This window comes from Cicer arietinum, chromosome 4, assembly GCF_000331145.2.
Source record: "Cicer arietinum cultivar CDC Frontier isolate Library 1 chromosome 4, Cicar.CDCFrontier_v2.0, whole genome shotgun sequence".
NCBI lineage: Eukaryota > Viridiplantae > Streptophyta > Magnoliopsida > Fabales > Fabaceae > Cicer > Cicer arietinum.
Window position 1 is genome coordinate 4,284,430 of NC_021163.2, and position 27,008 is coordinate 4,311,437.

Consider the following 27,008-nt stretch of genomic DNA (forward strand, 5'->3'; position numbering starts at 1 on the left):
TATATCAGTTGCATGTGTCCAAGGGGTGGGGATGTTCAGGGTACAAGTAAACTCGCAAATTTGGTCACCCAAACTAATCCATATTCTAATTCAACCTATTCAAATTCGGAACTAGTCCGAACCAACTCATTTAAATCCAATGGTGTTTGGTTCGGACAGTAGATTTGACATTTTGGACCCGCTAACCCAACAAATTGACATGATATAGACATTTTTATTTACTTTTTCTATTATTGATATATAGTTATAATTTTGTCAGTAAATTTTAGTTGAGGATTTATTGTTAATTTAGTTAATTTAAGTGTTTTGTTGTGTTTGTAGATATATTTGAAGTATCGAATGATATGTTGAGATAAAGTTTCATAATTTTTGAGATGTTCTTGTATTTAAATTTAATTACATTTTTTTAGAATAAAAAAATATTCTTATTCATGACCCGCAAACACAACTCGCTCTTAATCGGATTGGTTTGATTCAAATTTGATATTGGTTCGGATATTGAATTTGACCAAAACTAACCCTACCCGACCCAACCTACGAACACCCCTACCAAGGGGTGTCTTAGGTCAGTCAAAGAAAAGAAGAAAAACAAGTTTCTTTTGACACTTCTTTGAGGTATGGAACAAAATACTAATATACGCTAATAATATTAATTACTAATTGAAAAAATATAAAATTTAAATAAACAAATTTTTCTTATTTTTGTTTATTACTATTTTAGAAAGTTAATCTTAATTAACATCTTTATTTATTTATTTTTATCTTAGAATAATTAACTCTATTCAAATCAGACCAAAACGTTAACAATATTGTGAATTGTACTGGGACGGATTATTAGATGACAAATGTCATACACACAAAAAAAAAATAAAAAAATTATTGTATAAATTGCGTATTGTATCAGCTAACCTGGACTGAGGCATAGCAATCCATTGCCAATAACGCTTAGTACAAGCCCAAACAATGTTGAGAGCTCTAGCACCAAGCATGTAACACTTTTTTGCACTCTTCCTGTCCAATTGAAAGCTCTGCAAAATTCATATATCCAATTCAGTTTTAATTTTCTCCCTCTTTGTATAGTTAATGATAAACCCTAATTATTGGTAATTAGGAAGAATAATTAATACCTTGCGACCTTGGTCGAAGATGATAGGTTTATGGGGATCAGATAGGGCAAGATAAAGAGCTTTTTTGGAAGAAGCGTTGGCAAGAGAAGGAGAGTGTGAGATGATAGAGGAAATGAAATTGGAATCGGAAGGGAGAAAGCGATTCCAGACAGCGTCAGAATCGGCGGCAGATTGGAATGTTTTGGAAATGAGGGAGAGTCTGCAAGCGTCAACGGGAGTCGTGCGAGATAGTATGTCGGCGATGCAGCCTTCCGGCAATTGATGAATCTCTGTCATTATTTTCTTCACTAACTAAGATGGGTGTCGATGTCCACAACTTCAATACTTTATATCAAATGTGTTTAGCTGCTTTTTTAGTCCGGTACGGAAGGAAAGTCATTTTTCCACTCCATTTTGGGAACAAGACTTAGCTACTAAGACAATGTCCAATGACTAAGACAATCTCCAATCACGTCGATAAACGAGTTTATATTTTATTAAACTAATTCAAAAATTTGTTTTATTAAATGAGATGTAGTTGATAATTCATTTTACATTATTTTAAATTAAATGAGATTTATTAATCATTTTACATTATCTTATTATAAATTATATTATTTAAAATATTTTATGTCATCATTTTTTAATTAAAAAATCAGACAAATAGATTAAAATTGTCGGACTTTTAAAATAAGGGGACCAATTTTATGAATCAGTATAAATAGATTGACTAAAATTGCAATTAAACCTATTTTTTATATATAAAGCTTAATCATCCCACTAACTTACTATTCAACCACTATCTTTAGTATCCCCAGTCCTATTAATTTTATTTTTTTTTCAGATTGGTGCTGTTATTTCTACATAGTACAAAATTTAACTTCATCTTTATTAAAAATCTATGTCACATAACACAAAATTAACAAAAACATGCATGAATAAAGATGAACTTAATTTCTTTAATTCCTTGCCAAAATAACTTATAAAATCTTTTATCTTATTCAGCTGACAAGAAACTCTTTTAAGTTAAATTTACTTTTTATGTTAAATTGTAAACCGTAAAATGAATTGTTTTTTATGATTACTATTTATAAACATCATGTTTGTTAAACTTTTAGATAACTCTTTAAATTTATGCTTATATTGTAATAAAAAAAAAGTAACTGGTGTACCAAAAAGAAAAATGAATTACATGGCTTTTTATTTATTTTAGAGTTTTGTTATATTTTTTGAATTTTCTACCACAAAAGTCATAAATGAGAGAAATATAGTAAAATAAATAAATGAGTAAATATGAGGTGAATTGGACAATCACATTGGAGGAGTATAAGTCGGGCAGAAATGTAGAAACTATAAGATAACATCAACTAACTAGCGATATGAAGAGGAAGAAAATATTTGAAATAAAGTCTAAGAACATGGAGAAGAAGAAAAGATAAGAAATAAAATGAAGTAGGAAAATTGATTGAGTACAAAAAAAAAAATAGATCGACTAAAACAATAGCTAGAAGATTGGATAAAAATGTCAAATTTTTTGTTATTTTAAATTAAATAATCATGTCATTTTATATTGTTAAAAACTAAATTTACCAAACATTTTAATCTCAATTAATTAGCTTTACAACTATAAGTCATCAGTTATCAATTAGCTTTTAAGCTATCAGTCACCTTTTCATCTATCAACTAGTTGATAGCTTAATTTTATCAAACGGAGCCTAAGTAAACTTAGTAACCAAGTAAGAAAAAAGTGATCTAAATCACCTATAAATAGAGGTGATGAATGAAGAGTGAAATTCATTCCAACTTAAAGAGAATTCAAACATTGAGAGAATATCAAGAGAGCTAGATAGATTTCTATGAGTGACATTCTTGAGTGTAATTGATTTTTGATAGTGAATGTTTGTAAACACTTTGCGTAAATTTTTCTTTTTCAATATAAAGATATGCAAAAGCTTGAAGACGTAGACATATTTATCCAAACTCCATTATTAATTGTGTACTATTATTCCACAATTTTACTTTCACTTTAATTTGACCACGTAAAATTTTGCTTAGTTTCCCTTATGAGAAATAATTTGAGTTTCTTTGGTAAAAAAAAAGAATAATAATTTAGATATTTACTATTTTTTAACTACCTATTTGCATATGAATATATATATTAAGAATATTAATATATCTTCATGTAAAATATTAAACTGACTATATCTTCATTAATTTATCTAATTTTTTGTTATAATTTCTTGGATGGCTTAGACATTAATTTGAGTATGAATTTATACATTACTTACTGATACTCCCTTAGTCATTGATTTTTCCCAACAAATGTTATTGATTGAACTTGTGAAAAGACATAGTAAAGGGATTTGTTCCACATGTTGTTTTAAGATGAAAATCAGAAATCAACGTAAATAACCAACCATATACTAAATAGTAATGTAAAAACGCATAATTAAAAAGCAAACAAAAAGAAAAAAAGGCTTAATTAAGCAATGAAGCTAAGAAAAAAGGGTGGATGACATGTAATTGGAAGGCAAAAGGGTGGAATTAGTAGCCTACAATGATAATGAATTAAGTCCATTCATACATCCTCCTTTTCTCTCGGAGAGAGTTGTGAGGAAACATCATCATTTTTGTTCATTGCACCCATGCATGGCTAATTCCTTCTTCTCTTGTTTTCATATTTCCCTTTTAATCTCCTTGCCACTCCTGTTGCCTTTGCTCCCCTCCCGTGGGGGGTCCTTCAATTAATTCATGCTAATATTTGAGGGACCCTTCGGCCCTTTTCTCTCATTTTCTGGCATTGTTGTTTTTATTATTCATTTTATTTACATCAAAACAACATTCATTGTCCAGAAATTTTAATTCATCTTCATTTTTGTTTATTAATATATAATAAGCCTTTTTGTTGGTTCTTTAGTATATTGTGGATAGTTGGTAAGCATGAATTGCTTCCCGTGTTGTGGTCCCCAAAAAAATAAGAAAAGCAATAGTAAGAGAGAGCATGGTTCTACAACGCCACAAGAAACTACACCTGCATCAAAAGCACCTGGTAATTTATTAATTCATTCTATTTCTAATATATATACATGCAATCTTTTTAAATTTTTCATTTATGTGGCCGTAATAATTATGATCATATTGTGGTAACAGAAATATCAAAAGCTCTATGATGTTACTGTGCAGATCGCGTCTTGTAGACTTTTTTTTTTTTTTTAAATTAAACATTTCATGCATGTAAAGGAGTTTTTTTGTTTTAATATTTGGTGTTGTGTTTTGATGAGTTTCCACATTGTTGTCATTTTGTGAACATGTAGATATGAAGAAACAAAAGGGAGATGAGCAACAAAACCAAGGAGGAGGAGGAGGAGGCGACCCAACAAATCTTAATGCACAAAATTTTACATTTCGTGAGCTAGCAACAGCAACAAAAAATTTCAGACAGGAATGTCTCCTAGGTGAAGGAGGCTTTGGAAGGGTCTACAAAGGGATCATTCCTACAACTGGACAGGTCAGGTTTTGGATCAGATACATCAACTTTTTGTTCGATTCAATTTTTTTGTTATATTTAATATCAGGGGGATTGTTATTATTAACTTTTTGTCATTTTGTTTTGTTTGAAATCATTCAGGTTGTGGCTGTGAAGCAACTCGATCGACATGGGACAGAAAACAGCAAGGAATTTTTGGCTGAAGTTGCATCGCTGAGCCATTTGCACCATGAAAATCTAGTCAATCTTATTGGTTATTGTGCTGATGGTGATCAACGTCTTTTGGTATATGAATACTTTCCTGCAGCTACTCTTGAAGACCGTCTTTTTGGTAATCTTTCGTCAAATTTTGACTTCCATTTCAGCATATCTATATACAATAGTTTTAAATTGTGGTTGTGGTTTGTGATTATGATGTGAATCTTTATATGACAGCAAAAATGTGGTCATAATAATTGTGGTTGCAATGTCATTGTCGAGACCTTGAAAACCATTATTTTGATGCAACAATTGTCGTTTTAAAACCATGATTTTTATGCCTATATATTAATGTTACACAGAAAATCATCTTTTTCATACCAAGTGGTTGGACATAAGTGGTTATTTCTCTTTACCTAAGGTTGTTAATTTGTTTCCATATGAAATGATTAATATAGTACTCTGTGTGCTTATTTGTAACAGAGAATAAAACAGATCAACCACCATTAAACTGGTTTGAAAGAATGAGAGTAGCAGCAGGTGCTTCAAACGGACTAGAGTACTTGCATGACAGTGCCAACCCCCCAGTTATATACCGTGACTTGAAAGCATGCAACATTTTGTTGGATAATAATCTTAATGCAAAACTATATGATTTTGGAATGCATAGGCTTTCTGGTGGTGACAAGATGAACCATGCACCCCCAAGAGTTATGGGTACATATGGTTACTGTGCTCCTGAATATACAAGAACAGGTCAATTCTCCTCGAAGTCGGATGTATACAGTTTTGGAGTTGTCTTGCTTGAACTTATCACTGGACGACGTGCCATTGACACCACAAGACCTAACGAAGAGCAAAATCTAGTTTCATGGGTAAAATTTGCCAATATATTTAGAATGTTAATTGTTTTACAGTACACTATTTAGGTCTCATTTGGATAAACAGTTAAATTAGCAGCTTATAGTATAAGTATAAGCATTTATCATATAATTGTTTATGTACAAGTTATTTCTATAACAAAAGATAAAATAAAGTCAAACTGCTTTCATATAAACTATAAGCTTTTTTTCATAGTGCTATAATAGAATTTGAACAAAATGTAATTTTTCGTGATTTTGCAGGCACAACCCTTATTCAGGGATCCAAAAAGATATCCAGATATGGCAGATCCACTTTTGAATAAAAATTTCCCAGAAAAGGATCTGAATCAAATTGTTGCAATGGCATCCATGTGCTTACAAGAGGAACCAGATGCCCGTCCTTTGATCGGTGACGTTGTAACGGCTCTGAGTTTTCTTTCCACTGCTCCAACACAACCAATTCCACCTTCAATCCCCACAGCCACCTCTGTCTCTAAGCATAGTGTTGCCAGTGAAAGCGAAGCTGAAAGTGGAAGTGAGAGTGGAAGTGAGAGTGGAAGTGAATCAGAAGGAGAAAGTTCAGAAGATGAAGGTTCTCGCCATGAAGACAATGGAACTGCCCAAAATCATGTTGCAGTTGCAGTTAGTAAAAAACATAAAGAAAATGATGTCTCAGAAAATAATAAAAATACTAATAGCCATCCTCAACAAAAGTTGCCTTCGAAATCAAGCCGAAAAAGCAGCACAAAATCAAGGAATGAAACAATCAGTAAAGATTCAGCAGATGGAAGTGCATCTTCTAGTGGAAAAAGCAGTAGCAAAAAATGGCAAAGCTTTGTTGGTAATTTAAGCCAAAAGAAAAGCAGCAAAAAATCTTCTGTCAAAGAGTTAAGCCAAAAGAGCAGCAAAAAAAAATCAATCAAAGATGTAAGCAAGAAAAGCAGTAGAAAAACTTCTATCAGAGAGTTAAGCAATAAGGTTAGTGGAAAATCTTCTGCTCGAGTTTCGAGCCGCAAGGAATCTGAAGATGGAAGCATGATTTCGTCTCAAAGAAGTGCCTCATCAAGCCATTATACTAGCAGTGGTATGTCGGAGCGTAGCAGCAGCCGAGGAAGTGGGAGTGTTCACTCAGACATTAATGGTAGCAAAAGGACAAGCATGCGATTAGGCATGGAATCTGATGAGGGAAGCGATCGTCCTTTCGACCGCATGAGCAGCAGTGGATCGGATCGGTGAAGAGGGGAGTGTAAAGTGTTCCCTTTGTGATGAAATTATCAAGCTTTGGTTTCCACATGCAATGTTGAAGAATAGGCATGCACATACTTTGACATGGGGCTTTGTATTTTGCTGCATCATGCAGCAGAAGCTTATAGAAACTCAAACTTGAAAAATCAAGCATCCTTAAAATGTATTGTTTTGTTTAGTAGGCTTCATATGTACTATTCATATCAACCTTTGGTTCAAGGACTAGAGTGAAAACAATTGTGAATTTTCGTAGGGCAATTGTTGCCATTATCGGAAGAATTATCCCTCTTGTTTTGCATTGTTGTCCTTGCTATGTATTGATCATTTGAAAATTACTAACATTTTCTTGTAATATTATATGACAATTCTAATGTTATTAATGTTCTACACACAATCGATTCTACACATGAATTGTATAAAAATAACATATATCTAAATCATAAAAGTTATTTCAATTTAACTTCAAAGTTCTCTAAAATATAGAGATCTCCCCTGAATGCTGGGATTAGAGCTCTGTTTTGGTAGAGAAGTGGGACATAATTGGAGTAGTAATAATGTGCCAACACCAACACTTTCTTTAAAAAGCAAACTTCAGAAGAAGGAAGTTGGTCACTCCATTAGAGAACTGAACATCAATGTTGTACTCATAGATCATGCTACTCCTAGAATAATTCAATCCTAAGTATTTCAATGAGGATTTGAAGTACCAGGAGAAGAACATTCAACCCTTCATATTCAGATAGACGATTAAATCAAATTTATAGCTGTGATATTGATGACTGATTCACAAATCAGTCACTAGCCCAAAAATAGTAAGACGCACTGCAACCTATGTATGGTATAGTAGAAAGCTTATTGTAAAGAAAAAGAGAAAACATGATACAATTGCAGCATGCAATATACACAATATGTAAGGCTTCTTTTTTCCTTTTTTTGTTACAAACTATACAGAACACAAGAAGTTCATTTACAAAGAGGTAATTACAATTTTCTAGTCTCAATTTCATTTAAGAATTAGTATGCTATACCCTTAATGGGATATTTTCTTGACAGTTTCTCATAATATTTTTTTTTACAAATGGACACCAAAATAGACCCTCAAGTAGTGTGCTTTGAGGACTGAGATAACTTGAGCCTATCAAGAATACCACAAGCTTTCCTCTTAGCTCTTGAAGTTCCACATTGCGCAAGCGTAGCTAGTGTACCATTAACTATTTCATCATTTTTTATTTCCTTCCTCTTTGTTTTATCATTGAAAAATATTATGTACAAGATTGCAACACAGTTCTCCTTGCTTCGATCCGAAACGCTGCTATCTCTTAAAATATCCATAAAGAAAGGGACGGCACCGTGACTTCCCAACGCTTGAATAGCTTTGGAATGGCTAGACAGAAGTGCCAATAGAGCTAAAAACTCGTCAACCAGAACATGGTCCATGATGATCTTGCTTAGAATAACCTGAACCGCACCTTCTCGAACTGTCCTCGCTTTATTCTCTTGTGCAATACATAGATTGAATATAGCTGAAGCAGCATCTTTCATTGTTGATGGGTGTCCCTTTTCTAAAAGATCAACCAAATACTTGATAGCACCAGTTTTTCCAATGATGTGTTTGTTGATATCAACAGCTGATAACGAGAAAATAGCTGCTGCAGCGTTGCTTCTCGTTTGAATTGTTCCTGATTTCAATGAATCAATGATAAATGACATAAGCTTTTCGTCCTCTGCGAAAACTCTCTTGTTGTTATCATTGATTGAGAGATTTAGAACAGATGTGATCAAGTCCTCGTGCAGTTCTGGATCGACACAATCAACACCAGGCGATAACGGAATGAGCAATTTTTGAATCACCTCTGAGTCACCAAAGAGTGTTCGAAACGATGGCATTCGGTTCGCTAACATACGAATCTCTCTCGCGGCTTCTTTTTGATCCAATGTAGATAATGAAAGTTTGTGAAGCAGCAAACGCAGACGATATTTGTGTGCTTCTGTTACTTGTCCATTTTCAATGTCCCCAACAGGCATTGGTAGCTCAATTCCTTGGTCCTTACACCACCTTGAGATCATGTCATAGACTAAATAATTAGGAGAAAGAATGGAGTGAGAGAGGACATGTTGAGTTTGAGGACAAATTTTGTGGACTTCATTCAGCCATCTCTGAATGAATGGTCTATCATAAGTCTGCAGCATCAATAATCAATACACTAATTAATAAATATAGCAATCATGAGGCATTAATAGATTTGAACACACACATTGACCTTATTTGAATACAATGATCCATCAAAAGCAAGGAAATTAGAATAGCTCTGTTCTTTATGTTAACCTTTTATGACACGATCTAGATTAATAATAATATTGAAAAATGTTAAAAAAAAGCATTAAAGAATGGATCTTGAAGGAAGAAAGTAAGGTACCTGTCCATTGGCCAAGATAACAGGATCAGTCATAATGTGACCTGAGATGGGGCATCGAAACTGTGGAGGAACAGAAACAGGAACAGGAAAAGACAAAAGGTCGAATTTAGAAGAAAAAGAAGCGCTGCTGCATTTGAAGTCCCTGAGAACAGAAAGAGCAGTGATAGCTTCATCCGCAGCGTGAAGAGTGAAGTCATCTCCTTCAACAATACTATTGACAACTTCCTTCAACTTTTCCTTCATCAACGCAAATGTTTTCTTCTTCTTCTTCTCTTCGTTTTCCATTAATGCAAAACAACAAGATACTAATGTGAATTAGGTTAGCTATCAACTGTTCTGGTAATAACTGAAATACAAATACTTGCCATGCATCATATTTAAAATTCAATTTCGAGAATTTCAAATCCTACTTTTTAAAGGTAACAATTTAAAATTACTTTTTAACTTTATATAATGTGAATTATAAATTTCTTCTTATAAAATTTTCAATTTTTTTTTGCTCTTTCTAAATTATTTTTACCTCAATATTTCTAAAATTTATAAATATAATCAAAATTTAAATAAATAATTATTCTATAACAACATAATTTATTAATGAAAAGAATGTAATTGAAGCAATTTAAATTGCTTAAAACTTTTAATTTTCTAAAATTTTCAATTTCTTCTCACAAACATACTATTGAAGAATCAAATATTTAACACGTAATAATAAGATGATAAAGAATGTCTTTGGATATGATAGAATATATAAATATATGATCACTCTTAGTAAGAATCAAATATTTATCATTTTGCATGAATTATATCATATGCAAATTACTTTAGTGTCTAATGTCATTTAAAAGAATTTAATAATATTTTAGTATACAATCAACTCTTTTAGTATAAAATAATATTATTTTTTTAAAAAAAAAAATTCGTACAATAAAGTGAAACAAATTCAAATCTTAGAACTATAAATAGAGTTTATCTACAAATAAAATTGGAATAACACATAAGCATATAATCGACTTGGCAAAAAGAGAGCTACTTGATAAAATTGACAATGAAATGACAATAGAGTGGTTTGAAGATCTGTTTTAATAAATTATAAATAGATATTTGTCTCAAAATTAATTTCATTATTAATTTTTTATACAATTTTAATATTTTTTTAATTGTACTTTTTAATTAATATTCTCAATTTATTATTTTTTATTTTACATTTATAATAATTAGAATATACAAATAATTAATAAGAATAGTTTGATAAAATTCGTATTCTCTTTTTCATTTATTATATTTTCTTAATTAATGTGAAATAGTAAAAAAGAAAATTTAATTTGAGACTAATGGAATACTTGAATTATCAAGTTGATATTTGTTCACCCTCACTTCCAACATAGTTGTCTCATTTTCTATTTCTCATCGATTAAAATATATGGTAAATAAAAGAAAGAGGATAATAAATTTACTCAATCATCCTTGTTATTTATTTATGTATTTTAATTATTATAATTACAAAATTATGATTAATAATTTGAAAGTAATATTATAAATAATATTAATTAAATGACACAATCGAAAGAAAAAATGTATAGAAAGTTACATTGGAAACTAAAATTGATCATCTTTTTAGAACAAATATATGTTTTGCAAATGTGCCATATAATTAAATTTAATATAACACTCATGTATATGGGTATCCATTTTTTTATAGTATTGAATACTTCACCTTATATAACTATATGATAAGATAATCATTATGTTAATTTTATATAAAAATAGAGTTAAATGTATTTTTAGTCGAATGTATATTTATTAATTATTTTGGTTTTAAAATGTAACTTTTATTAGTAAGTTTAGTTTTCAAAATTTTTTTATTAGTCAATTTAATTTATTAATTATTTTGGTTTTTAGATGTAACTTTTATCGTCGTATTATTTATGGTTGATTGTAAAAAAAAAAAAATGTATAATAATCAAAGGTATCTTAATAAAGAAGTAATTAAGGTTAGAAAATTTATAAGATATCTTATACAAAAGACAAAAGAATCCGAATTTCTTTAATGTTTTGGACAATTTTCTGGTTGAAAAATAAAATGAAGGCTATCCAAAAACTTTCTTTAAAATTCAAAAAAAAAAATTAAAAGAGATTATTTTGTTTTGTGAAAAGTCCAAAATCAAGTAATATAGGAGAAAAGAGAATTCATAGTAAGGTATATTTCAATTGACAAAATGTCGAAGTTGTTAAGTTGTATATCATATCTTAGGTTTGAATCTAAAACTTCACAATTGTATGCGGATTTCTTTATTTATTAAATGTGTGCAAGTTTCTTTAGTTATGAATATTTTTTTGTATAAGTTGCTTGGACTTGAAAGAGAGGAAAAGAGAATGCCTCATATGCAAATGGAAGATGAAATAGAAATAGGAAGAGTTTCATTCTAAATTCTATTGGGTGTATACGCAATCAATTTATACGTGAACTAAGTTTATGTAAATAATCTATTTAAGTGTAACTGAAAAAATAAATTAGACTCTATTCGGAGGTAGTTTTTGATTTTCTGTTATAATTTTTTTTTTAAATTTAAACTTATTTTTGTTTTGAGTTTTCAATTTCAATTTTTAACTTTTTAATTCTGAATTTCAATTTTCAGTTGAATTTTAGTTTTTGTTTTAATTGAATTGAATTACTCTTTTTACCCTGTCTCATTATCAATTCACCAAATATAAAAAGCATTGATCTATCAAAATAATAAAAATAAAAATTATTTTAAAGTAATTTAAAATATTATAAAATTATAATTTATTTAATTTTAGTATTAGTGGTTGAAAATGATAGTTATGAAAAATCACATAGTAGTGATAGTCGTTGAACACAATTGCGGCGGTCAAAAGAGACAGTTGACAGTAATTGTAGTGGTGAACGATAGGTGGTGTCGATGGTGGAATATAGTGGTGGTGACAATATCAAAGGTGGGTGATGAGGGTATTGGTGGTGGACAGAGGTGGTAGTTGAAGGTAAGTGAGTAGCGATGATGGAGATGGTAGAAGATGATAGTCAGTGGTGAGAGATCGTGATTGGAGGTGGGTAGTTGGTGATATAGATAGTGGTCAGTGATTGTGGGAGTGATCGGATGTGTGTGGTTGATAACGATTATTGTGAATAGTCGATAATTGTTAGAGTGGTGATTATATCTACGTATAATGACAAGTTAATTTTAAAATAAAAATTATAAAACCTATTATTTTGATTTTAAATTTTATGAAAAAGCTATTTTAAAATTAAATAAAAACTCAATTCAAATTCATTTTACACGAATAAATTATGGTTTTAAAATCAACTTTCAAATCTAAAAATAAAAAACACCACTCTGTACACTTAGTGAGAAACACATGCTTGAGTTGGGATTACAGACACATGACTTCTGTAACTTGATCCAACTTTTTCGAGTGGTTAAATAAATAAGAATTTACCAATACTATTAATATTAGAAATTCTTTTTAAGTTTGATTAGCATAAAAAGTACAATGAAAATTCAAAAATATTGAAAAGTATCCAATGAGTGTTTATAAAAAAATAAATTAAAATAACAAAAAAAAAAGAAGAACTCCTACCAACTCCATGAACTACAAAACTTATTTTACTAAAATGAAAATGTTTATCTTTACAAAAGAAATTTGACAAGAAGCATAAAAAAATTAGGTGGCAGCATATAACAAATTGAATCTCTCAAAAACGAAAATTAGTTTGAGAATTTCGTTTTAGGTATTTAGAACATGTAAAACCTATCCAAAAGAAACATTCAGGGTAACTGGTTCCCTCCCCACTATTAAACTTATCCAATCGTATACTAAAGGCCAAACTATGTTATTTCTACTTAAAATTGCCCTACATTTTGCAATTTAGTTCCTTGATTTATTAAGTTATGCATTTCAGTCATTAGATTATTCAAATACTTCCGTCATTAAATGTGATAGCAACAAAACAAATGGGCAAACTGAGTTTGAACCATTTGAATGAAATGTAAATCATAATCTTCATGGACTAGTACAGGAATTAGACCAAACCTGGTAAATAGACTATTTCCCAGGTAAAATGGTCAGTCCACTCCAATTTCTGTAATCATGTGAACAAAAATGAAGCTTGCACATTGATGAGCATCAATTAGACAAGTACTATTGTTTGAGAAACGAAATTTCTAAAGTTTGTTCCTCTAGTACCGAACATATTGCAAAAGATTGAGGTATATCTTTCAAAGTAACAAAAAAAAAACAACAATGTGGACAAAAAATCATATTATCCAATCGAGAGAACCTGAGGATATTCTTCCAAAATAAATTACGTTCTAAAAAATGGGAAGAAGCAGTTCACAATGAACTGAGATGACTTCTCTTGCAAAAATAAATGGTTTTGTATCATCTCGCTTTGAGCGAAGGCCTCTGTAGTCATTAAGGTTGCAGTCCTGAATATGAAAAGCCAGAGAACAAACATATTAGCTATTTTTAACAGATGCAAACAGCAAGACTGACACTTAAGTTTGGACATGTGTCGATACAAACATCTAGCCATACAAACATTACTCATAGGGGTTTACTTACCTTTACTGTAGTCACTCCATCACAGCTGAGTCTCTCTATAATACAATACTAAACAATGTAGAAACAGAGAAAAGTCAATTGATGAACCTTTCACTAAGAAACAGAAAATGAAAAATACTAGAGGATATTCAGGCAGGCATTGAAATATTCTGGCCTTTTTCTATCTGAATGAGATCAAAGCAAAATAGGTTAGCCATCAAAGGCGTTTTGAACTCAGATAATGCTGAAATATTATGTAAATTTTCTTGCAATAACGACAATGCTTGGCCAGCTTATGCACATTCTAAGCCAAGGTTAGCATCAAGTGAGTGGGAAAGAATAGAACACATCAAAGAAGTTGATGATAAGAAAAATATAAGAGGATAAAAAGAAATCCAATCAAATCACTATATATTGAGACATAGAAAAGATAGGACAACTATTTACCAAAAATACTCTGAAGTTGCTTCACCTTAATACGTAAAGCCTCTATAAGACATAGGAACCAATATAACTGTTTTCCCGTTAGTTATATAATTCAATATATCCAAAGTAGAACATTAACATCTTGTTTCATTTCTCCTAGGAACACATATATCATGTAATTAAACTAAAAAGTAACAAAAATAAATTGCAAGTAAAACAACGAGAAATTGAAAATTTTATTGATAGAAATAGATTTTTTGTGGTTTCCATCATTGCATTTTGTTGCTGTTATCTTGAGAGGAAAAATAAAGAATGCATAGTGATAATATGGGCAATAAAATCAATCCAAGGAATGCTTCTAAAAACTCTTTCACAGTTAAGGATACAATGGAGGATACATTGAAAAAAGCGCTGAAGCTTGATAGGCTAATACTGCAAAGTTATGCAAATAAACTACGTTAAAGTAGAGCTTCAAATTCAAATTTATATTCAACTTTTGAGTGGGAAATGGCAAGCATAACTTACCCACTGCAGATGTAATGCCTTCATAGTTCGGGCCAGCATAGCTAATTACGTTCCTTTAGATAAAATTTATCTCGCTTGATATATTTGTCATCAGAAGAGATATCAAGCTCACCAACATCATGAGGCTCCGAAGGATCATATCGCTCTGAAAATACGTTTCTTGAGAAAGAATCTGAAATGTGGTTCTTGTGAGTGTCATTTTGCCACCTGTCCTTGGTTCTTGAAGAGTTACTGTATGTCTTTCTATTTGAGTAATCTTGTTTCTTATGAATTATATGCTCATGTGATCGACTATGACTTCTCTGTCTTTCTGGACTTGTTGAAGCACGACTCCTGTGGTTTCCTTGATCAGCAGTTCGTTGATATCCTTCATTATGATGATTCCTGTGTTGTCCTTGTTTCTGCTGTTCATAATCTCTAGCAGTAGCATCATGTACAGCTTTGCTTTTGTCAAAATAATTTGTGTGAGATTGTTGCTCATGATAACCTTGGTTACTGATTGTCACTGCAGGTGAGTCTTGACTAACTGTTCTTGAAGTATTGGCTTCCATTTGAATGTTGTGACTGGAAGGAAGTCTAGGTGGAGGCAGAGGCATCCTACTGTCTTCAGAAACACTGACAGGGTTCGTAACACCTCCAGCATGCTTGGTTTCCTCCATGTATTCAGCTATCAAATCCCTCATTACCTTAAGAGTTTAGAATTAAGCATACAAATTCGTCAAAATGAAAGACGTAAAAGAAAAGAATCAAAGTTCCTCTTTGAAAAGTTTCTTCTGAAATCATGCTAAAGAGAAACAAGCCAAAAAAATCTCAATCACTGAATCAGATATAATAGTGATACCAACAGGAATAACTACATGACAATTAAAAGATGTTCCTGATTATTCAGTTTCAATAGAGACAATGAACAATTAGGGAACGGAACTATGAATCAGTACTTAAAATTACTATGATATAATGATAGAAGCAAAAAATTTCAATAACTGCTCCAGTAACAGTAAGTCTAACCTGTAATGTTGATTGATTTCTCTTCTTGCCACGATAAGACATTCTTCGACGTTTATAATCCCTTTCTTCAGCCAGTATCTCCTCTCGTGTCTTTTCTCTTTGTGTTTCCTATAATTGATAACAGATCAAGAAATACGTTAGTTGTAGGTAAAACAAGGACATCACAGGAGCCACCATAATGGAGCCATCCTTTCAACGTTGTTGCAATCGCGGTCATGATGGGAATGCTGCCATAATGGATATAGGGATCCCTTTGCTGTTGTAGCAACAGGGATTGCAGCAAGAGCGGGCTGCCATAATGAATTTAGGGATCCCTTTGATGTTGTAGTGACCGGGATTTAGGGTTCCCTTTGATGTTGTAGCAATAGGGATTGCAGCAAGAGTGATTGGATTTATACCTCCTAACATAACATAAAAGCATACTAATTCCCTAATTAGTTATTAGTCATCTGTTAGGTATTCCAGTGCTACAAATGAGACTAAAAAGAGTAAAATCCCATATCTTTATAGACGATCCAGATCTACTAGACTACTACAATTAAAAATAAAGTCACTAACAAATAGAAGCCGCTGAACGAAAATCATACAACTCATATTTCAAAGGGAATCAGACGACCCTAATTTATTGATCGCAGTGAATACAGATAAAATAAAATGGGGAAACAGAAAATGGAAAAATGTGTTTCTTAAAATTATACAAACCAGATCAAAAGTACCTGGTTCTGGTGAGATGAAAGATGGGGATGAACCCAATCATAATCAATTAGAGGCCTATAATCATTCCGCTTACTCCGTTCTTCGTTAGCTTTGTCAGACAAATAATGATGCTCAGCAACCCTAGAGAATTAAAGTGCCACTATTCATATTAACCTCATCATATCCACAATCATATAGTTAAAAATGATCCATTCCAAACAAAATAAAAAGCACACACTTCTCATATTATACAAGTTTCAAATTCACCAAGGAAATATTCATATAGCGATATAGCCAAAATTAAACAAAATAGAACATCAAATACATACAGCTGATAGTTATTTGATGGATGAGAAAACCAAAATCCCTTAATTTTACGTTCAAGCAACGATCTCTCGTGCAATGCCGCAACAGCAGCTACAACTTGCGGCATTAAAATCTTCCTCTCCCTTATACAATCTATATTCTTTTCTTGCTTTGAAGTTGAAGCAGCAGAGTCAACAACCTTGTTGCCTAACGGTAACAAAAACAGAGCCGAAGCACCAACCAGAATACATTTTTTCACAAAATTAAGAACAAATAATTTTCCATTAACACCATACAGAATCGAAACCTGAGATTCAAACCAAGCCAAAGCCTTATTCAAAACAGGACAATCTAAAGAAACAGAAGCTTCTCTAAGAATTGATTTAAAGCACAGAGAAAACAGCAAAAAAATATGTTTCTGCATAGGAGTATCAATTACAACGCCGTATCGAGGCGAATTCGATATTAACCAATCAGCCATTTCATTTTCTTTGGCAATTCCAATACCTAAAATGGCGCGAATAATAGGTTTGGAGTAATAATTAGGAAACTGATTCCATGAATCGAGTTCACGGGAAATGTAGTAGTATTCAGAAGGAAGAATAGAGGTGGGATTAGGTATAGGTGAGCACACGGTAGAGTTGGAACATTCGAGAGATAAAAAATCGGGAAGAGAAAAGGTGGCGGTTTTAGCGACGGCGGTTGATTCGGAGAAATCAACGGCGCCGGGGCAATCGGTGTAGAAAAAGTTGGAAGGGAAATGGAAGTAAGAAGAGAGGTGAATGGAGTTAGGGTTTTGGAGGGTTTTAGGGTAAGAGAGGAAATTGAGGAGGTGGTCGAGGTCGGGAAGAGTGCGAGGTGAGGAAGGGCAACGGAGGTGGTGGAGGAAGAGGGAAGGTGGTGGGATGAGGTGGTTGGGATTGAAAGGGCAGTGAATTAGATTTGTGTTTAGGGTTTGGGGTTGGGGTGTGGTTTGGAGAATTTGGTTTGAGAGGGTTATGAGGTTGTTGAGGGATGAGAATGTTGTATTGAGTTGGTTAGGGGTTGGACGTGGTGGTGGAGGTGGTGGTGGTGGCAGTTGAGGTGGTGGCAGTTGAGGTGGTGGCGGTGGAGGTGGTGGATTCATGGTTTGGCTTTCAGTTTCAGTGTTTCTCTTTCATATCATATTAAAAAGTTAAATTCAATAGAGTTATTAAAAAGTTATTATTGTGATAAATCATGATCTCTTTTGTTGCAGAATTGAAATGCATAGCGCTGGGGATTTCATGGAACTCAAGTTCTTATTATTTCAAATTATACGAGTTTGTTTTTGGCAAATATAGTCATAGTTCTTTAAGTTTAAAATTATTTAACTCCTGTACGTTTTTACAGCCATACCAATTATGAATAGCAAAATAATCTATACCCTACCACGGGTATGGATCGAGTAGTTTAATGAATATAAGAGTAGTTTAATGAATATAAGGAGGAAGGAGAACTATGTATTATATATTTTGTTTCTGTAATGAATTAACATATGAATATTTTTTATCATTGAAGTTTATAATGCATTTATTTGTGTTAATGTATTAATATTTTGTGACACAATGAGAAAATAATTTACATAATTGTAAAAAAATTTTATAAAAATTACTATTTTTTAATTAAATATATGATATACGTAGATACTCACGAATATCCATGTGTATGGATAGGGAAGAGAATGTTGTTTTTTGTACTTGTAAATACCTATTGTCATCCCTAGTACCAAATTCAAAATGGATTGCTCTAAAACTAAAGTTAATAGCTTCATTAATACTATTTAATTAGTCGTCTTTCCAAATATATGCTTGTACGGTTATACCGACATTATTTCTCATCCACTTTATGTAATAGATTTGCATACATAGTAATTAAATGAGAAGATGAAAAATATGTTCAACTACTTTCGAGATTAGAAATAATTCCTCAAATATATGGAGACTTATATCCCAAGCTTGAGACAAAGTGAGCCCTCACATTAGATGGAGCTCAACAACATCATGATACTCGTTTTTGAAAGGAGTAGTGGATTCCTAATTGTGGTCGCCTCAAAGACCTCTATGGAACTTCTATTATTTATGGAATTGGAATTAAAATTAGATTTAGAATATGATTACTAACAACTCCCTAACTTTATATGGAAATAGCTCGGTGAAGCAGATTACCCACTAGACGAAGTCACTTCTGGGCTTTGTAAAGCTCAACAATGAATATTCTTTCTCTCGCGAGTTGGCACCTTCTGACGGTCTTCTCAGAAATCATCATGGGGAATTCGTGAATGGCTTCCTTTGGAATGGCAAAATGGGGAATGCTCTTCTAGCTGAGTTACGGGACATCCTTCTTGGAATTCAAATGACTTGAAATATGCAAGTAACTTGCGTTATTCTTGAATCTGACTGTTTTCACACTTTCACTATGATTTAGAATGACTATACCTCCACCTATTTTCTTCAACCTCTCCTTAATACCCACCTATCTGGTTGGACTCTTTATGTTTACCATATCCATTGCGAATCAAATTAGTGAGCTCATGAACTAACCTTGTAGAGTCATCATGATGTTGGATTTGTTCGTTTTTGTTTTACTAAAAATCGGTATTTATTCATTCAAATTGTATAAATTATATTGATCAAGAACAATACAATTCAAAGTCTCTAAAATCAAAAAAAGATAAATCTACGAACAAACTCACAACATTCAGATTAATATCATAAATAAAATGGAAAAATATCTACCAAAGTAACAAAGTCTACAAATAAGATAAAATTGAGGTGTTTAAAATGCTCATACAGCTGGAGTTATAGTATTGAAGACGTCATAATCATTGATTGAATTTGCATTAGATCAAAATTGATCTATTAATCTGAAGCAAATGAACACTGAAATAAGACGGGAAATCAAAATAACACTACAACAAAGCGAGAAACAAAAACAATGTCGCACTAATATAATGAAATAAAAAAACAAAAGAAAACTAAATATGTGAAAAAATCACTTATTTAAATAATAGAGAATGAAAGAAACAATTTAGAGAGGTGATTTCATACCAAAAATTTACATAAAGTCACTCCACTTAACAAAAAAAAAAGAGATAAAAAAGAAAGAAAAAAAAAAGGAGTTGCGACTAGATTTCGAGGAGGGAGGGAGACCAAGTCAAAAACAATTGCATAGTCAAGAGATTAAAATGATGTTGGGTTAGATCTTGATGTTGTTCCTCCTAGTATTAGTTTACTTCTTTAAAAGGACTTAAAAGGAGCATGTTCCTCATTTCTTATGTCTTAGTGCTCTGTTGTATTTAGTTTCCCTTTAACCATATATAAAAAATATCGATCAGTTAGCATCATTATTAATGTCAAATTAACAATGATGCCACAATTTTAGATAAAAACTTTAAAGTATCATATATAAATAGATTTTATTTTGACAATTAAGGGTTGTGATTGTAATTATACTTAAATATGCAAAAGGTCCAAGTAAATAGGAATTATTTTGACTTGAGTTCATGCAAAAAGATTTCCTTTTAATTTGACCTTGCAATTTCAAAAAAAAATTAATTCTATCTTTCATGTGATTTTTTTTTGAAATGGATATAAATTGGCGATGTGACACGTATGACAAGACATAACATTTACTAACTCACCACAAGACACTATTAAATACCAATTAAATTTTATTAATCATTTTGTTGTTAAACAAAATCAGAAATGTTTGGAGGTTTGTTTTTCAAAACCAGAAAATGCAAGAGGTACAAGGAAAAGTTCAGAAAAATAGAAATATCAATTATAAAGAAAAGATTTTGAATTTTGGTCTTTTTTAAATTTTAAATCTTTTACGTAACTTTAATTACCTCAAGAACAATCTTAATTGAAATAAGTTAATATCTATAATGTTTTAGATGTGCAAATTTAAATAAAAATAATTTAGTGCTCTAAAATATTTATATTAAGAGTAGTGGAAGTAAATCAATTACTCCCATTCCTATAAATAGATGATCAATTCTACCAAGCACTCAAACATACATAGAATCATTAGTATTGAATAAAGGTGATGTATTTGTTTTGTATTCCCAATTGGTCTCATTCACTTTCAAGTGAATGTGGGTTATGGTAATGCTGCTGCAATTGTCTTAGTAGCCAAAATCCTGGAGTGATTACCATTGCTAATGCGGTGTTTGGATCTAAACCCCCAATATCATCTCATGTTCTCACCAAAGCCTTTCAAGAGGATACAAATGTAATTGGTTATCTTCAAAAGCAATTTTGGTACAACAATAGCTTGTCAACTAATATTGTGACAAGATATATACATCATGCTTGAACGCTGGAATCATAACCTTAAAAAATTGTACTACAATGATAAATAATATGCATGATGGTATTATATATGCATTATGGTTGTAATTTTGTGTAATTAACTTGTTTGGTATATCATGCAAGTTATAATAAATAACAATATTGTTCCTACTTCATATAACTATTGTTTCTTGTCCAGAATTAATCATTTTAAATTTATAATGATATAAGTATTAGAAACTATTGAGTTCAAGTATCGGCGACTAAGTCGATTATAAAGTGAAAAGGTTAAAAACCATACTTTGTTCAATAATATTTATTTCATTAACCAATAGCAATCCTATTTTTTAAGCTTAAATTCAAGATTTATAAAAATAATAATATAGAAGACGTTATAAAACTGAAACTAATTAGCATGTTTATTAGCAATCTTATTCATCTATCATTTGAAGATGGAAAAAGTTCATACTTGCAATTAAAACCAAATATTATCAAAAATACGATTTTTTTAATTAAAATTAATGATGATAACAATTAACCATTTAAAATTTAACAACAATGAGTATATCTAAACACAGGCTCCAAAGGTGGTACACTGCAAAATGCAAATATCTAGCAACATTAATAAAATACATCACACCTTTTTCTTTCTTTCTTTCTAATAATACAATACAACAATCCATCAGTGACCAAATACGCGATCCAAATATTTTTAGTATCACAATGCATATCTCCCTGGAATTTTTTGGTAACCCTTGAACAATTCTGGGCAACTACAACTTCCTCTTGATTTTCTTATCTACATTCCCGTCTAATACGGTATTCCTATGTCTATTTATCATAAGGACATTCGAGATCATTTTCAGTGACCTTAAAATGCTGTGGGCGTTGACCAGAGCAATGCAGATTCCACATTTTAAAATATGCTCTGTCGAGATTTCTCACCTGCAACATTTTCAGCATAAAATTTAAGGATGCTTAACCCTACAGACAACGGAAAAATTAGGTTGTACAAAATATTATTTTGAACTCACCCATCGGGTTGTGTCAAATAGAGGACAGGTCATGCGAACAGCTTTAAGCTTGTCAGTAAGAGCTTGAAGCTTAGGGCGATTCAAAGCCAATGATACAGCTCTATCTTCATACTCTTTCATACTATGTGGTTTCACCGAAGTTCAAAATTAAGCATGCGAGAAATTAAAAAAGAAAAATTGTCAATATACTATGGGCACCAAATATTAGCACTGTCTAATATCTAAAAGGGGGATTAGGAAGTCTATCTTCAATGGAACTCAGGAAGCAATTGACAGAATATATTAAATTGGAAAACAGCTAACCTGCTGACAATCATCTCCTCTCCCAGTCCAGTGGAAAGACAGAGTGACCCAGCAACCCTAGTAGCCATTTTCTCAAGAGGTAGAGTAACCATAGGCAGACCTGCCCATAGTATATCTGTTCCTGTTGTATGTGCATTGCATAACGGCCTAAAAGAAAACATAACATAATCAGCATATGTAAGTCCCAGGAAAACTACAAAAGTGACACTGCATCGGAAGACGTGAAGAAGCAAGACAAAATGTAGATGAGGGGAATTACGTGTCAAGAAATAAGTCTGCTAAAGAACTCCGTCTAATGTGTTCATTCTTCATTGCAACATCTGTGAAGATAATTTGATCGGGCTGTACCCCTTGTGCAACAGCATCTGAGAGCAGTTCAATAATTATAAATGAAGCCCACAAAAAAACTAACGCAGCAAATACAAATAGGAAAATAACACTTCCCAACAGTTTAACCACAGGTAATGCCCGCCGGCGAGAATCACTAAAAAAGACTGGCCATTGCACACACATGTACATTTATGCATGATGTGTATAAGCATTATGGAAAGAACGATACTTACATGCCCTCAGCCTCATTTCGCCTGCTGCAGGAAATTTCAGGAGCCAAAGTGCGCTGTTGGGTACACGTTTAAGTATATTACACCTAACACAAACATAGGCAGACATATAAAGGATGAGATACCAAATATTGGAAAAATAGAATACATGAATGCATAAATGGAAAATAATTTGGCAATCTTAAATCTTCTTTACTCAATAAATATAGAGCTTCCTAACATTACCATGTATTAAATATTTCAGGATCCATTTTGTAAAGTTGATTGAAGCATGCAAATAGAAACTTATCCTCAGGTAGACCATAATCTGATCGTTTGGGCTGACAGTTTGGATCTAACACATCCTGATTTTTCTGAACAAACAAATTATCCAGGGCAGAGACACTTATTCCCATGCATAGTAAAAATACACAACATGTACACAACTGAACCCAAGTTTTTCTCTAACAAATTCATAAAAATAACCTGTTTATAATCGTTCACAAAGTAGCAATGCGGGAGATGGACAATCTTTTCAGAGTAAATATGTGCATACTGAAGAGGTGAAACAAACTGCAAGAGAAGTTGTAATAATTCAGAAAGCATGTAAATGAGTTGCTAAGAAGGTAGAGAAACTTATGTATGGCCTCGTAACATCCAGTCCTTATCACCTCATCAGTAACCAAGTAATCTATATAACTAGCTCCAGTTGTGCCAGGAAATCCCATATATGAAACTTGAATGGGTGCAGGTTTCATAGCAAATATCTCATTTCTGGCACCCTGAAAAGAATTGCACCATTCAATCAGAAATAACCAAGAGATACAAAATATATCTATGCAAGCATAAAATTCACCAGGCCAGGGTTTTGGTATGGTTTCATACATAAACAACAAAAGCCTTTTACCCACTAAGTAGGATTGGCTATATTTTTATCAAGTAGCGGAATAATGTCCTTGCATGAATAAATATGGACCAAAAATTAATTATTTCACCTATCATTAATTTTAATAATTATAGATATAGAATCACATTTCATCCCAGTTGTGAAACAAGTTTAAAGGTGAGTGTCAACTCTATTGTTAGCACAAAAGTAAAATGATCAAATAGGCATGTGCTTGCATTCCTGATGATTGACAATCACTGCACATTCCTTCACTATGCAAACTTATAGCTTCCCGATGATTTACAGCTTTAATATTATCACAGTGAATAGTCAATGGGACACAACAAAAAGTTTGCCAACGTGTAGCCAAACGAGCACTTAATAGTTTGAATTATGTAGTTCTTATTGAGGCCCCCTCTTAACCAATGGATTATCCTCCACCTCATCTATACCCCCCTTAATCCTTACTGGTGCTGTTTCTATAACTCTCCAGAGTAGACACATCATGTCTAGTGTGACCACTCACGTCATAGCATTCTCATCGTGGCAGCAATGCCATTTTTATTCTTATTAACTTTTGCTGTCCAACATTCAATCCCATACAATATTGTATTGTAAACTTATTGTTGTGATAAAAAATTCTTTAAGCTTGAATGATACTTTATTGTCACATTACATAAGAAGCATTTCACCCACCCTTGTTGGATGAAATGTAATAAACACAAAATCAAAAATGAATTCAGTCACCTATAAATATATATTAAGTTTAAATTAACAAACAAGTAAAATAAAACTAACTCTGATATAAACAATAGCCTTAGTTATGAATTATAATTACTTAAAATATCATACAAGAGCAGTACAAGATAGGGAGCTACCTTTGTATAACCGTTAAGGTTGATAAGGATCTGAATCTTATCATCATTAATCAATTTTGCTATCATATCCGATGTCATGGCAGATACATCCACAAAGTGCTCTGCTTCAGATTGAATACGTTGTCTCCATTCAGTACCATCGTTTGGACTCAAGCCATAGCAGAATACCTACATTTATAAATTGTCAACAGAGAATAGAAGGAAGAATATTTGGAAGACAAAAAGGTTGAATAAAACCATACCTCAACATTCTTTCTGTTGTGCATACCAAAAACAGATCCCATGAGATGTGACAAGGGGTGATTACCGAAGTCACTACTCACATACCTGCCATCCAAAAATTCCCCATGCAATTAAAATTTTGTAATATACTACCTTCGGACGCAAAACAATTAAATGCACATATTTGAGAATAGTGATTAACTGCATTTAATTTTCTTGATGCAATCAAAAAAATAATTACATTATACCTCTTATCATTTAATTTTGCATGAAACCTAATATGTTGAAGGATATTTTGATAATAATAGCATTAAATAAGGTTAAATTTAGCTAATATTTCAATCCACCAATTGTGGCTACTTGTTTGCTTATATTTGAGTCCAGAGGGAGTACAAAACAACAGGAAAGCAGAGAAAATCAATTAGAATTTTACAAAGTAATAATCACATACCCAATCCTGAGTCTCTCATATCCTCCATCCCGCTTGATTGGAATAGGAGCAGGATGGGTAAATGGTGGAAGAGCAAAACGAGATGCAATTACAGAGCAGTGTGCAGCATATTTACGGCTGTAAAGAGAGACAAATGACATTAAAATAAGCCTAGTAAGAATATCATAGAACATTCCATTTTTATAGTAGGTCTTCTGCAAACACACTACTTGTACCTAATTTCCAGAGCAAGCATTGGGTCAAGTGGATATGCTATTGCATGGAAAGGCTGGACACTAGGAAGAACTGACATCTGAAAAATAGAAAAACATGATAACTGAAACATATTCAAACAAACATGCATGTTCATATCTATATGTTGATTTAACATTAAAAAAAAAAGGGTATATGAATTGCTTCTGACATTAATCTGCCTTTTGATAATCCCTTCTACTTCCTTGAACATTTGATCACGGTCCTCCCAACAGCAGACACACTGAAATGTTGCAAAAGATTACAGAGATACTAATTATTACATATTCTTAAATACAATAGACGCAACCTACATTGTAGGGAATGGAGTGATAACAAAGGAAATGCCCAAGACTAAACAATAACTAAATAACAGTGAGAAACAACCATGATGCATCATAACAGAACATACATAATTTAAATAACAACTTTAATCGCTATTCTAAACAGAATATCAAAAATCAAGATGACAAAACAATATCATATAGTCCAATCAGGTCGAACAGACAGCAAGGTATACTACTTATTCATTCCAAGCAGATGACCTACCAATTCAACAACCACTTCTATATTTGAAAATAATCAAATCACCAAGAATTTACTATAGTGATTAAGAAAAATACAAGCAACAAACTTTGAAACACTATGATTTGAACATATATTCTAAAAATTCAAAAAAATAAAATGAAAAGTAACCAGTTTAAGAGTCAGCTATTGACTTTTTAGACAATTATTGACTCTAAAAATAATAAATGGAAAAAACCTGAAGTGTATGTAGGAGATTGCAAGTTGCTTCAGGAAAGTCCGAACGAAGAATCAATGCCTGTCTATAACTCTTTACAGCTGCCTCTACTAATCCACTGAAATAAACAGAATTTCAATGAGCATACAACTATGACATAGTATCTAGACGAAAGAAGAAACCTAAAACTTTTGATGCAGAGACAAGAAAAATAATCCCCAGAAGATGTAAGCAGGTTCAGGCTCAATTCCAATATTAAGGTAAAAGATAACTTATTTTAAGCTCACACTACTAATGAATTTATAATATGCTTCAGTTTCAAATTTGAGGCATTAAGCAAAATAACAATTAGCATACCTATCTTTATAGGCTGAAGCCAAATTAGCATGGGCTTCGGCCATAGTAGGCCTAACATTAATTGCACGCACATAATCCTGGATAGCATCACTAACTCGACCGATCTCCTTATATGTATTGCCTCTGTTTACAAGTCCATCAGCTGCCAAGGGATCAATACGGAGGACCTCATTGTAGCAAGATATAGCATCTGCATAATTCCCCTACAATATTGT

At 32.1% G+C, this 27,008-nt stretch overlaps 5 protein-coding genes across 9 annotated transcripts in view; 1 reads left to right on the forward strand and 4 right to left on the reverse strand.

Moving 5' to 3' along the window:
- LOC101504470 (F-box protein PP2) overlaps positions 1–1,403 on the reverse strand; it is a 2,401-nt gene extending 998 nt beyond the window's left edge. Inside the window, 2 exon segments of the mRNA NM_001309716.1 lie at positions 910–1,028; positions 1,128–1,403. Coding sequence (NP_001296645.1) covers positions 910–1,028; positions 1,128–1,403 — 395 coding nt within the window.
- Positions 1,404–3,485: 2,082 nt separating this feature from the next.
- Positions 3,486–7,256, forward strand: LOC101504791 (probable serine/threonine-protein kinase PBL26). The gene is made up of 5 exons (XM_004495493.4): positions 3,486–4,155; positions 4,421–4,614; positions 4,735–4,924; positions 5,275–5,666; positions 5,916–7,256. The coding sequence occupies exons 1-5, from the start codon at positions 4,047–4,049 to the stop codon at positions 6,888–6,890; spliced, it is 1,860 nt and encodes a 619-aa protein (XP_004495550.1). The 5' UTR covers positions 3,486–4,046; the 3' UTR covers positions 6,891–7,256.
- Positions 7,257–7,799: 543 nt separating this feature from the next.
- Positions 7,800–9,683, reverse strand: LOC101505107 (U-box domain-containing protein 9-like). Its single transcript, XM_004495494.4, has 2 exons — positions 9,317–9,683; positions 7,800–9,080 (listed from the first exon to the last, which is right to left on the reverse strand). The coding sequence occupies exons 1-2, from the start codon at positions 9,599–9,601 to the stop codon at positions 7,998–8,000; spliced, it is 1,368 nt and encodes a 455-aa protein (XP_004495551.1). The 5' UTR covers positions 9,602–9,683; the 3' UTR covers positions 7,800–7,997.
- Positions 9,684–13,426: 3,743 nt separating this feature from the next.
- LOC101505429 (U11/U12 small nuclear ribonucleoprotein 48 kDa protein) lies at positions 13,427–18,119 on the reverse strand. 5 transcript variants are annotated; one of them, XM_012714545.3, is made up of 7 exons: positions 16,861–18,119; positions 16,552–16,672; positions 15,836–15,943; positions 14,828–15,513; positions 14,324–14,734; positions 13,898–13,945; positions 13,427–13,761 (listed from the first exon to the last, which is right to left on the reverse strand). In XM_012714545.3, exons 1-4 carry the CDS (start codon positions 17,961–17,963, stop codon positions 14,869–14,871), a joined length of 1,977 nt encoding a protein of 658 aa, XP_012569999.1. In that variant the 5' UTR covers positions 17,964–18,119; the 3' UTR covers positions 13,427–13,761; positions 13,898–13,945; positions 14,324–14,734; positions 14,828–14,868. The 5 variants fall into 5 exon arrangements, with proteins under 5 accessions (XP_012569999.1, XP_073223933.1, XP_027189663.1 ...); XM_073367832.1 differs by having other exon boundaries at positions 13,898–14,734; positions 14,832–15,513; XM_027333862.2 differs by lacking the exon at positions 14,324–14,734.
- Positions 18,120–21,738: 3,619 nt separating this feature from the next.
- The window catches only part of LOC101506182 (probable UDP-N-acetylglucosamine--peptide N-acetylglucosaminyltransferase SEC), an 11,233-nt gene continuing 5,963 nt past the window's right edge, over positions 21,739–27,008 (reverse strand). Inside the window, exons 14-28 of the mRNA XM_004495498.4 lie at positions 26,794–26,996; positions 26,458–26,554; positions 25,867–25,938; positions 25,679–25,755; positions 25,464–25,580; positions 25,033–25,117; positions 24,791–24,958; positions 23,698–23,808; positions 23,513–23,599; positions 23,273–23,400; positions 23,051–23,133; positions 22,747–22,852; positions 22,488–22,634; positions 22,185–22,305; positions 21,739–22,095 (exon numbers count right to left, since the gene is read on the reverse strand). Of these exons, the coding sequence (XP_004495555.1) occupies positions 21,982–22,095; positions 22,185–22,305; positions 22,488–22,634; positions 22,747–22,852; positions 23,051–23,133; positions 23,273–23,400; positions 23,513–23,599; positions 23,698–23,808; positions 24,791–24,958; positions 25,033–25,117; positions 25,464–25,580; positions 25,679–25,755; positions 25,867–25,938; positions 26,458–26,554; positions 26,794–26,996 (1,716 nt within the window). The 3' untranslated portion in view covers positions 21,739–21,981. The remainder of the gene's footprint in view (positions 22,096–22,184; positions 22,306–22,487; positions 22,635–22,746; positions 22,853–23,050; positions 23,134–23,272; positions 23,401–23,512; positions 23,600–23,697; positions 23,809–24,790; positions 24,959–25,032; positions 25,118–25,463; positions 25,581–25,678; positions 25,756–25,866; positions 25,939–26,457; positions 26,555–26,793; positions 26,997–27,008) is intronic.

What these genes read in the sequence shown, in the direction of transcription:
- LOC101504791 (XM_004495493.4), top strand. Translation starts at nt 4,047, where the DNA reads ATGAATTGCTTCCCGTGTTGTGGTCCCCAAAAAAATAAGAAAAGCAAT. An exon ending in ACCTGCATCAAAAGCACCTG is followed by an intron (nt 4,156 to 4,420) that starts GTAATTTATTAA and finishes GTGAACATGTAG; the next exon opens with ATATGAAGAAACAAAAGGGA. An exon ending in TCTTGAAGACCGTCTTTTTG is followed by an intron (nt 4,925 to 5,274) that starts GTAATCTTTCGT and finishes TATTTGTAACAG; the next exon opens with AGAATAAAACAGATCAACCA.
- LOC101505429 (XM_073367832.1), bottom strand. Translation starts at nt 17,963, where the DNA reads ATGAATCCACCACCTCCACCGCCACCACCTCAACTGCCACCACCTCAA. An exon ending in TTTCATCTCACCAGAACCAG is followed by an intron (nt 15,944 to 16,551) that starts GTACTTTTGATC and finishes TATCAATTATAG; the next exon opens with GAAACACAAAGAGAAAAGAC. An exon ending in GAAATCAATCAACATTACAG is followed by an intron (nt 15,514 to 15,835) that starts GTTAGACTTACT and finishes TAAACTCTTAAG; the next exon opens with GTAATGAGGGATTTGATAGC.
- LOC101505107 (XM_004495494.4), bottom strand. Translation starts at nt 9,601, where the DNA reads ATGGAAAACGAAGAGAAGAAGAAGAAGAAAACATTTGCGTTGATGAAG. An exon ending in TTATCTTGGCCAATGGACAG is followed by an intron (nt 9,081 to 9,316) that starts GTACCTTACTTT and finishes TTGATGCTGCAG; the next exon opens with ACTTATGATAGACCATTCAT.